The sequence below is a fragment of the Antrostomus carolinensis genome, unplaced genomic scaffold (assembly GCF_000700745.2).
Source record: "Antrostomus carolinensis isolate BGI_N321 unplaced genomic scaffold, ASM70074v2 scaffold41078, whole genome shotgun sequence".
In the NCBI taxonomy this organism is placed as follows: Eukaryota; Metazoa; Chordata; class Aves; order Caprimulgiformes; family Caprimulgidae; genus Antrostomus; species Antrostomus carolinensis.
The window spans coordinates 1-11741 of record NW_010331679.1 but is presented as its reverse complement, the minus strand read 5'-3'; the positions used below and the strand labels follow the sequence as shown (position 1 = coordinate 11741).

The following is an 11741-nucleotide window of genomic DNA, read 5'->3' as shown; positions in this document are numbered from 1 at the left end:
GGAATGCTGCAGATCCCACAATCCTGCTGTAGGAGAAATAGAACTTCTCCTGGCTTCTCTTGGAGATTGACCCCTCTGTTTCCTTTTTCCACAACAGAATAGGAACAACTAAATCTTACTTAGATTTTGGTAGAGTTGGCAAGGATGCTTTTTCATTTTGCTTTCTGCAATACAGATACCAAGCAATAAACACTATATAAAAAGGCCTTCTAAAATTCTGTCTCTGATAGGAGAGAATGACTAAAGCACAAGAGAGAAAGGGTTTTGGTTTGGGTTTTTTTGTTCTGCTGTTAGTACACTGCTGAGAGGTGGTGAGAGTAATACAGGGATCTAAAAAATATTTATGGTATTTTTAGTTTCACATCTCTCTGTATTAAAATAAACACACAGAATGAGAATGGAAATGTTCAGGATGAGTCAAGGGGCTAGAATAACTTAAAAAGACCAGATGAGATCTACATGCCTTTTCAGCCCATCAATAACAAGAACATTTAATGAACATGTCAACATTTAGTTGAAGAACATCTAGTGAGCATTTTATTTTTTTACTATATTTTTCAAGAAACATTGTTGAATTTATTTGAGCAGAATGTTGGATTGAAAAGTGATGTTTCCTATTTTTCCTGTCCACATTTAGATTTCTTGTTTACTGGGCCAGATTGAGTTGGAAGGTCGAAGACCCCCACTGATGGCATCTGGCAAATCGCTGCCATGTTTCCAGCCTTACGATTTTTCCCCTAGCTCAGGAGGATTTGTGACTGGCAGATTTCTCACTGGGATCAGACCTTCTGTAAGTTTAATACTGCTTATGCTTACACCAAAGTTTATTTAAATCTTGCTATTTTAATGCAGTGTCTGTGGTTATAGATGAATCAGCTTTGTTCACCCTACTTTCGTATGTAGCTTTTGGAAAAAAGCATAAATTGCCAGTCTTGGTGTACTTCTCAGCAGCATGCTGATGAGATTGTATTTGTGTTCAGGAATTCTTCTTTCACTGCATGGCTGGCAGGGAAGGTCTGGTGGACACAGCTGTCAAAACCAGCCGTTCTGGATACCTACAAAGGTAAGAGGCTTGTTTTAGAATTTCATAGAATCATAGAACGGTTTGGGTTGAAGGGACCTTAAAGCCCATCCAGTTCCAACCCCCCTGCCATCAGCAGGGACACCTTCCACTAGACCAGGTTGCACAAAGCCTCATCCAGCCTGGCCTTGAACACTTCCAGGGAGGAGCAGCCACAGCTTCTCTGGGCAACCTGTTCCAGTGTCTGTCCACCCTCACAGTGAAGAACTTCTTCCTAATATCTCATCTAAACTTAGCCTCTTTCAGCTTAAACCCATTTCCCCTTGTTTTGTCATTAACTGCCCTTATGAAAAGTCCTTCCCCAGCTTTCTTGTAGCCCCTTCAGGTATTGGAAGGCTGCTGTAAGATCTCCCTGGAGCCTTTAAAATTTGAGCCTTTAAAAGGTCCTTTGGGTTGGTTGGTTGTTTTTTTGTGGGGTTTTTTTGTTTATTTGTTTGTTTAGATTTTTTCTAGAGGGTTGTAGACTGGAAGAAGTGCCTGTATTAGATTAACTTCAGTGTACTTGCTTTGTAGAAAAGTATTTACTGTCTGAGTGTTGAATGTTTGTTCTAAGGCAGACTTTCTAGAGAACTAGATCAAGTGGAACTTTATAATCTCTGATTTACCTCTGGCACATAGCAGCAGCAAGGAGAAATCTTTTTTCCTGGTACAAGTAAAGATGTACAGATTCCAGGCAACTCTAGTTTTTCTTGGCCACATTGTGTGGCCCTCATCTTTATTCAAGCAACTTCTCCAGTATAGAAGACAGAACTTTTTAATTGTTTCAGAGGGTAGTGAGGATTTCTAAAGGACGGATGCCCCCTTCTTTCAGACAACTGTATCAAAGAGTGGCAGCAGAAATAGAAAGTAATTTCCTATTTAAAGTCACTTCAGTCCAAGGAAACTGGGGGGAGCAACATGCAGAAAGCTTTGCAATATCATTAAACATTTCACCTGTGTGTTGTGTCTCTATGATTTTTGGCTTCCAGAATTGCTGATCAGCCCTTAAAGTGCACTTAAGATATTAATGAAAACAGCATTTTTCATGTTAGAGTTATATCATCCTTGTTGCTTTGTAGCCTCTTAACACTTTGGGGTTTTTTTCTTTTTTCTTTTGAACAGATGTATCATAAAACATTTGGAAGGACTGGTAGTTCAGTATGACCTGACTGTACGCGATAGCGATGGCAGTGTGGTGCAGTTTCTGTATGGAGAAGATGGGCTTGATATCCCTAAAACTCAGTTCTTACAACCTGAGCAGTTTCCTTTCATTGCAGAAAACTATGAGGTAGAACACCTGAATCTTAAGTATTTATATAGGGTGAAGGGAAAGACTGAAATGCACGGTTAACATCTGGCATATCTGTTAGGGATCCAGTGGCATAGTTGTTTCTCTCAGTTGCTCTCAGACTAACCTACATTTTAATTTATATTCAAAATATGGAAGTGAATCTTCAGTCTGTGGTATGATTTAAGGAGGCTCAATTTCAACAGAGCACCAGGTGCTCTCCTTATTCTCGTCTATTCTAACTCTGCAGTTGGATTCAACACAGATGATTTTACTGGTCAGTCTGTCAAGTTTGATTAACTTCATATTGCCAGTATCATCACTGGTTATTAAAGAATGGTAGTAGTCACATAAAGTTATAAGGAGTTCTGTATCAGTTGGGTTGAAAACCAATTTTTAAAATCTTTTTACAGCAGCTGAACATTTTGAGTGGCAGCAGATGACCTTTCCAGTTTGCTTTGCCTTTTCTGCTACAGTGAGCACAGGGAGAAGAATAATCATACAGAAAACTTTCTTATAGGTAATCCAGAAGACAAACCATCTGGATGAAGCTTTATCAAGGATGGAGTCTCACCAAGCTACCCAGCATTTCAAAGCCATCAAAAAGTGGCAAGCCAGGCACCAAAACTCTGTGCAAAGAGAGGGAGGTTTTCTGATGTTTTCCCAAAAGAAAATGGCAAGTGTAAAAGCACAGATTCCAGGAGGACAGATTAAAAATGGAAGAGATCCTGCTACTTTACAGGTAACACAGAAGCAGCTGAATTGACTGAGCCCTTTAAAAAAGTTGCAGAATTTGGTGATTTTTTTTTTTTTTAATGACTTCTTTTGTCCCAAAGTGTTTCACAGTCTACTCATACAAGTTACCTTTTGAAGGAATTATTTGTCAGCTGTGTGAGTGATGAAGCTGAGATTCATTTATTAAAGTCTGTGGGCCCTAGTGCTAAGGCAGAGGCCAAAAACTCTGAGGTAAAACTGACTTTAGAAAACAGCCCATGTGTGTGGGTTGTTTGGGGGATTGTTTTTGTTTGTTTGGTGGTGGGTTGCTCTTTTTTTTTTCATGTACACAGAGTAGATCTCTTTTGGATGGACAGATATCTGCTAGCTGGATGAGAGCCTGTTTAAATAGAAAGATCAGAGGGCTGAGCCAGCCCTCCTTAGTGTTTACAAAAGTACTCTTGCTTAAGCCTCTTGTACATCAGGGCATTAATCTATTAAGTTATGGCTTCTAATGAAGACTGTATGTATGGACACAAAATACAAACAGGTGCTGCTTCACAGCTTTGCTTTCAGAAGTTTATCCTGGTAGAATGTGGACAGATAAGCATAAAACTCCCAAGTTGAAGTTGTTGAGCTCTGTAACTCTGTGAGCTTGTTTACAAATGTTATGCCTTATCACTGGTTCATTTATCCAGCTATGCTGAATTTGTGTTGCTATTGGCACTTTTGATAACGTTCAAAACAATTTGGCCTGAGGATTCATTCACTGTTTGTTCATTTTTTCCTTCAGTTTATAGGCAGATAAAGATACGTGTTTATCTCTGTCTCAGTATATTGTAAAGCTCAGTGAGCAGACTTCCATGTCACAACCAATTCCTCCTTCATAAAACAGCAAGGCATGTAAAAGATAGGTTTAGCTCATTTTCTGTATTGATTTTTTTTAAAGTAGGTATTCAGGACCTGCCTGGATGCCTTTCTATGTGATCTCATTTACGTTCCTGCTCTGGCAGGGGGATTGGACTCAATGATCTTTCAAGGTCCTTTCCAATCCCTAACATTCTGTGATTCTGTGTATTAAGAAGCTCCTTTGTCATGCCAGCTTCAGACAGGCGAGGTCATAGTCAGCTAGAAGTAAAGATTTAAGAGTGTTGAGGGGGTTCACTCCCAAGTTCAAATCATTTGTAGAGTGTTTCACTGGTTTCTGCAGTAGTTACTATGGATAGATGTGTCATGATTTCAAACTTGTAAAGAACCTTGAAATCGTTTGGGATCAAAAGTTTAAGTATCAGAAAGTGGAGAATGCTCTATTTGTACCTGAGTTGTTGTTTGCTGGGTGTTACATAGACCCTTCAGTTTCATGCAGGTAATCTTTTCCTCCTTCTCTGTTGCTTGATTGCTGTGTTATTTAGTTTTGGTTTTACTGTGGATAAACCAACCTACTTAAAAACCCCCCTCTTATTTTCAGTTATTGAAGATGTGGTATGAACTAGATGAGAAGAAACGAAGGAAGTATCTGAAGAAGACAAATAAGTGCCCTGACCCAAGCCTTGGTGTTTGGCGTCCAGATACTTATTTTGCATCTGTTTCAGAAACATTTGAAAATGGAGTTGAAGATTATATCAACAAATGGGAATCTGAGAACAGACAAAGTTGTATGCACCAAACACTTTCTTCTGACAGGTTAGTAACTTCTCTGTCTTCTTTTGCACTGAGCCTAAAAAAAAATAATCTATTTTTGGACTGAGATTGCTAAAAATGAAAAGTCTTTATTGCTAAAAATGAAAAGTCTTTATCAACTCTTTCTTTTTTTTTTTTTTTGTGACCTTTGTGAAACAAAGTAGTGGATTTCAGAACAGTTCCTGAAAACAATGTTCTCTGGGGAGGCCCTGGCTATCTGTTTCTTCTAAACCTGAATTTTCCATGCTGCTAAGGGCTTTGGCAAAGTCTTGATGGAATAACAGCAGTGTATTGCTGTTGTCCTGCATATAAAATAATACTTTACAGTAAGAGTTAAAAACAAATATGGTCTTGCCACACCTTGGAGTTAGTGAGGCAGTTGACATGAGCAAGTGGGAGTACATGGACTGTCTTTTGACGTTCTGGGAGTTAGTAGCAGGACTAAAATATGGTTTGGCCAAGGCCCCAGTTCTGTGTTAATGGGCTGTGTTTGTCAGATCAGATTGGGATAGACAATTTTACAGTTTCTGGAGTGTATTTATCCATAAGCTACCAGGAGAAATTGGCTGAAAGAGGTAACTCTTTTGAACTGAGCAATGTTGCTGTCCCTTCTGAGTTCTTTGAGTACATTGATTTAAACCTTTTATTTCCTGTGTTCAGATTAAAGGATTTGTTGTACTTAAAGTGGCAGCGATCACTTTGTGACCCAGGAGAAGCTGTGGGTCTTCTTGCAGCTCAGAGTATTGGGGAACCTTCCACACAGATGACCCTGAACACCTTCCACTTTGCTGGCAGAGGTGAAATGAATGTCACATTGGGTATTCCAAGGTGAGAAAACTGTTCTCAATGAGTCCTTTGCTGGTTTTGGCACAGTAGTGCTTAATCTCACTGGCAGGTATACGTGTTATCTTGAGGGCAAATGATCCTTCAGTTTAATTGTAATTTGTGCCTGTTCAGAACTGTTTTAATATTTTACAATTTTACAATTGTTTCGGTTCATTTTCCACATACAAAATATCTGTGAAGGCCCCTTACTCTTAACTGATGTATAGCAAATGGCTTATTTGCTTCTCTATTTTATTCAGTACAGTATAAGCCTAAAGAAGTGGTGCTTTGTGGATTTGCCCTCTGTCAACCTCTTCTTCCCCCCAGTTCTTTCACTGCAACTATGAAATCTGGTGTGTTTAGTATTATTATTTAGTAGCATTATTTGACCAGGTGGCCAAGAAGGCCAGTGGCATCCTGGCCTGTATCAAGAATAGTGTGGCCAGTAGGACTAGGGAAGTTCTCTTACCCCTGTACTCTGCACTGGTGAGGCCGCACATCAAGTGCTGGGTTCAGTGTTGGGCCCCTCACTCCAAGAAGGACATGGAGGTGCTGGAGCGTGTCCAGAGAAGGGCAACAGAGCTGGGGAAGGGGCTGGAGCACAAGTGTGATGAGTTCATGGCTGAGGGAACTGGGGTTGTTGAGCCTGGAGAAAAGGAGGCTGAGGGGAGACCTCGTGGCTCTGTCCAAGTCCCTTGGAGGAGGGTGGAGAGAGGTGGGGGTGGGTCTGTTCAACCAAGGAACAAGTGGGAGGACAAGAGGAAATGGCCTCAAGTTGCACCAAGGGCAGTTGAGATTGGATGTGAGGAAGAATTTCTTTGCTGCAAGGGTTGTCAGGCACTGGAAGGGGTTGCCCAGGGCAGTGGTGGAGTCCCCATCCCTGGAGGGATTGAAGAGTCGTGTAGACACAGTGCTGAGGGACATGGGTTAGTCAGGGACGTGTCAGTGTTGGGTTAATGATTGGACTCGATGATCTTAAAGGTCTTTTCCAGTTGAGGCAATTCTGTGATTCTGATTATCACCTGTGTGGAGAGAGACCTGTTTTAGAGCAGCCAGGTTTCCCCTGACTCTTCTGTATGGTGACAGTGACTTTATCAGCACACGTGTGTTTACCAGCCCATCATCAGCTTCTTCTGAATAACACGGGTGCTGACCCTGCCCTCCTGCAGGGGTGTGATGCCTCGGGTTGGAGATGGCTGTGTTACTTCAGAGAGAGAGAAAGTGTGGAGCATACATTATGCATCTGTAGGAAACAGGCTTTGTTAGTTCTTCTGTTCTTGGAACAACTGAATATCATCTCTAGTCTCTTCCTGTAATCAAGGTGATAATCTAATTGAGGCAGTAGAGCTACTGTTGTGCTGTGCCTGATGAGGAGCCAGGAAAGTGAAAAGGTAACCACAGCTCTTGATGCATATGGCTTTGGTAGAACTGGCAGTTGCTGTCTGCTGCTAATTAAATGAACTAGGTATTTATTTGCTTTTATAGTTTAACTTGAAAGATCATTCTTTATTTAAAGGTTGCGGGAAATACTGATGGTGGCCAGTGCAAATATTAAAACACCAATGATGAGTGTTCCTGTGTTCAATACCAAGAAAGCTCTCAAGAAGGTGAAACAGCTTAAGAAACAGCTCACAAGAGTGTGCTTAGCTGAGGTGAGTCTCCTATTCAGTGTATCCTTCAGAGTCTGCAAAGCAAAACTTTCCTATATGAGCTCATCAGTTTGTAGCAGTTTCCACTTCTGAAGGCTTATCTGTGGGTGCAACATGAGAGGGTCCTTTCTTTTCACCTCTTGCATACTGAGGCTGTAATATTGGCTAGGAAGTGGGGCATTGAAAGGAATTGGCTGTATGAGACTTAAATTCAGTTTAACCTGTAGAGGTCACAGGCTACAAACCCTCTGTAGAATGTAAAGGGGGAAGGTAATAGTTCATACTTAGCAGTAAGGTAAAGGCAAGGAGGATTTATGTTTGCTTCCATAGCTTTTTTCTCATCTCCTTTTTGTCAGTCTCTAGAAATGGAGGGGTTTTGTTTTGTCTTTAAGAGACAAAGCTAATCTGGCTGTGACTGGCACAGTAGAGACATTTTTGTTTGTTCCCTCCTGGCTTCCTAAACTCCTTCAAGCAACTGTGCTCAATAGAAGCAAAATGTGTGGCGCCTTGGAGGCTGAATATATTGAAATCTGATGAGTCTGATGTATTCTGTGCTCCCTCTCTTCCTAGGAGTGCAGTCTTTCCTGTGCTCCCCTGCATGCCCTACCCTCTTCTACCTTACTCTTTGAAGTTGAAAGCAGCAAGGATAGAGTTAAGACTCAGTTCTGTCCTGAAATACGTCTTCCTCAATGAGCATGGGTCAGTAAAATGAAGCTGTTGGCCCACTAAGAAGTGTGGCCTTCTGTGAAGGAGTCAGGTGTGAGCTGAGGCCTCTCACCTTATTGTCTAAATTAATCACTGGGAGGAGTTTAAGCTAAAAAGAGTGCAATAGGGTAGAGTCCTTTTGCCCAGGAGCTGCCACAGAGCCTCCAGAAGAGTTTACCAGTTAGTCTTGTGTCATTCTGGTCTCACATAGAAAGCATTGGAGTTGCAGGAAGTAATTGAAGTGTCTTCATCAAAGGAGTAATGGTCCTACTTGGGGCTTTTGTAGGTCTTGCAGAAAGTTGAGATAGAGGAATCCTTGCATCTGAAGTGCAAGCAGAACAAACATCACCTCTACAAAATCAAATTCCATTTCTTACCCCACGAGTATTACCGAGAGGAGAAGTGTGTGAAGCCCAGGCAGATCTTGCACTTCATGGAAACAAGGTGGGTTTGCTCTCAGATACTTTAATATTTGCTCTGCTTTTGCCTTTCCATGGGCTCTAAGGGTCACTGCATGTTGTTTATTACTGCTGCTGTGGCTTTCAGAGCAACAGCTTCCGGCAGATGTGCTTGCAGAAGCATCTATGCAGTTGCTTTTTATATCTTGAATAAAACTGTTAATCTGTGGCCTGGTGACAGTGCAGAATTGTATCAAGGAGGATGTTTCCCATGTTTCCAATATACTGAGAAGAGCTGTGTAAACAACACCTCGTTCCTTATCTTTGAATGCTTAAGTATTTATTACCAGCAAAAAATATTTGAATACTTTAGGTATCCCTTGGTGCTCTCATTTAACAGAACTAAACCTTGATTTTTTAAAATATTTTTTTATAAATAAATAAATTGGAAAAGAGTGGCTCCCCCTCCACTTTCTTTTTTCCCCTGCTTCCTTCCCCATGTCTCTCCAAATTTGTGTAGTTAAAAGTAGAACATTTAATGATGAGAGTCTATTGAAAGCTATTTTTGTTTTGCAAAAAGGCTTCATTGATATCTTCCTCCCTCAGATCACTTGAGTTCAAGCTGGGTTACTTTATTTAATAATTTTGTCTGTGCTCATTGGTTTAAAATAGAAAAAAGTCCAGTAGTAAAGGACTCTTTAAAAGAGTAAAACTAAGAGTTTTCCTAAGAGTAAACATCTCTTCTAAAGGTGCAGATTTTACGTCCAGATAAGCTTATGATTTTAAGCTTTGGATACGTGGCTACATCAGTGATTGTAAGAGAGGTGGTGCCAACCTTTTGATGCCTAAAAGAATGGGAAAGGGACGAGAATAAAAAATATTTGCCTTATCCTAGAAGTACTTTTGCATCCACCAGAGAATACGTCCTGTCATGAGTCGACTGGCTTCTTAAACAAAATAAGTTAATTTTCTGACAGCTTGAAATTGACTGTGGTACTGCTGAGCTTTGACATTCTGGGTTGCTGCTTCTTTCAGGTTCTTTAAAATTTTTCTGGAAGCAATTAAAAAGAAGAGTGCAAAGATGGCATCTTTTACTGAAGTCAGCACCCGGAAGGCAACTCGGAAAGATTTAGATGGTGACCAAGACAAGGTACAGAAAAGCCTTACCTGAAAACCACCTCACTTCCTTTACCTGTTTTTGAGAACCAGAATTTGGAAAAGCGTAGCGTGTTTCAATGTGAACACTAAATGTGTGAATACTAAATTACTTGTTAAATATTTTCTTTTTGCATAAACTGTCTTTGCAATCTCACAGAATTAACAAAGAAATTAAAGTTATTGTGTATGAAATCCTAACTTACTTCAGACTATGCTTTGAAAATGCCTGTTTGTTGTAGCAGTGATTGTCAATACTTTGGGGAAGATCCCTTTTTTCATTGAAAGGCTTTCATGTGTTCCTTCTGCCACTCCTCTCCCATGAAGGACTGTCATATAAGCAGGCTGATAGCTTGACTATCTTGTAGATGTTCTTCTTGTTTAATGTTAAATTAATCATGAGTGTAAGTTTATTATTTCTTTATAGTAGTGAGCTTATGCAAATTAGTTTGTCCTTAAAGGTAGAACATTGAACAGGGGATTATTAAATTCCAAATGTTTGGCTAAAGCATTTTGATGCAGTTGATGCTTCCTAGCAGACAGCTTGATTATCTGATCTGTCATGGATTTCTAGACACAGAATGAGGAAGCTCCAGCAGAGGAAGAAGATAATATTGTTGATGCAGAGGCTGATGAAGGGGATGGCGATGCTACAGAAGCAAAACGGAGGAAGAACCAGGAAGAAGAGGTAGTGATGTTATAGGTGCACTTTAATTCCCAATTTCCTCTGCTTTGGGAAGGAAAACTGCCATTGAAACAAATTTATTTAAAAAAAAAAATAAAACAAAGAGGATATGAAAGTCTCTATGCTGATCTGTTTTGATTTGGATGGGGAGAAAATCTACAGCAGATATGAACTGAGACTTGTGATGACCATGATCATCATAGTTAAGCCTGGTCACTGCTGTCTTTTAAGAGTAATACAGGACCATGCAAGTTAGAGATGGAAGAGATCCTCTGGGCTTTTTTGAAGCCATGTTCTTCAGCTGTTGGGTAGGTGTATCTGGCAGTCAGGTTGTCTGTGCTGTAGTTCACTTTAACTTTACCTCTTGCTAATTTCATGCCATTAGTTGTTTTTAAAATTTAACTGTGGTTCTTAATAAATACTCTCCCTGGCTCTGCATGTATTTCCATGTTCACTGCCTCACAATTACTGCTTAAAAGACGGGTTTCTGTAATTTCAGCATGAGGGCAGAGTAATTTAAAATCCTGAGGGAATCCCTTAATCAGAGTTGGATTATGCACAGAGACTTTTTGGGGAGAAAAACTGCTACAGTCACAATGATCTGTAACATCCCTGACTGTATTGAGGAATAATGGCAAGATTATAAAGAAACAATAGAGACTGAATTGAATCTGTTGTGTTATTTTCTTTGTAACAGAATTGCATTTTCATTGTGTCATAGGGAAGATATTTGCAACTCATCAGTCAAGAAAATTCATTAATAAAAGAGTTGGGGCTGTTCAGCCTGGAGAAGAGAAGGCTCCAGGGCGATCTTATAGCGGCCTCCCAGTACCTGAAGGGGCTACAGGAAAGCTGGGGAGGGACTTTTCATAAGGGCAACTAATGACAAAACAAGGGGAAATGGGTTTAAACTGAAAGAGGGGAGGTTTAGATTAGATATTAGGAAGAAGTTCTTCACTGTGAGGGTGGTCAGACACTGGAACAAGTTGCCCAAGGAAGTTGTGGATGCCCCCTCCCTGGAAGTGTTGAAGGCCAGGCTGGATGAAGCTTTGAGCAACCTGATCTAGTGGAAGGTGTCCCTGCTGATGGCAGGGGGGTTGGAACTAGATGATCTTGAAGGTCCCTTCCAATCCTAACCATTCTATGATTCCTTGTGGGCTTTGTTTCTGTACATATTCTGGCTCAGATAAGGACAATGTATTTTCTCTGTAGGTTGATTATGAAAGTGAAGAAGAAAATGGGGACGAAAACGTTGATGAGAATCTAGAAGGTGAAGAGGCTGAATCGGAAAATGAAGAAAAGGCTCCCATTGCTGAAGAAGATCAGAATGGAGCAGATGGTGACGAGTCTCAACATCTTTCCTTTATGTCTCAAACTAAAAAAGAGAAAGATCGATTACTTCGGTCAGCAGAGTTGCGAGTAAATGCTGTTCTGGACAGCCACCCATCGATACAGGATTACACCTTTGACACCGAAAGTGAACTGTGGTGTGAGGTAAGGTGGTCGTGCCTGGAACTGTCTGTGTGTGGTTGCACAACGATTGCATGTAGTTCCCATAACAAATCACAGAATCACAGAATGT

The 11741-nt window shown here is 40.6% G+C and overlaps 1 protein-coding gene across 1 annotated transcript in view; it reads left to right on the top strand.

Annotated features, from left to right (window-relative positions):
- The window catches only part of POLR1A (RNA polymerase I subunit A), a gene marked incomplete at its 3' end in the record, with an annotated part of 29141 nt that extends 17488 nt beyond the window's left edge, over window positions 1–11653 (top strand). The window contains exons 19-29 of the mRNA XM_010173277.2: window positions 638–790; window positions 981–1063; window positions 2183–2348; window positions 2869–3090; window positions 4531–4745; window positions 5403–5570; window positions 7084–7219; window positions 8208–8365; window positions 9355–9469; window positions 10049–10162; window positions 11372–11653. Of these exons, the coding sequence (XP_010171579.2) occupies window positions 638–790; window positions 981–1063; window positions 2183–2348; window positions 2869–3090; window positions 4531–4745; window positions 5403–5570; window positions 7084–7219; window positions 8208–8365; window positions 9355–9469; window positions 10049–10162; window positions 11372–11653 (1812 nt within the window). The remainder of the gene's footprint in view (window positions 1–637; window positions 791–980; window positions 1064–2182; window positions 2349–2868; window positions 3091–4530; window positions 4746–5402; window positions 5571–7083; window positions 7220–8207; window positions 8366–9354; window positions 9470–10048; window positions 10163–11371) is intronic.
- Between the last annotated feature and the right edge of the window lie 88 nt (window positions 11654–11741).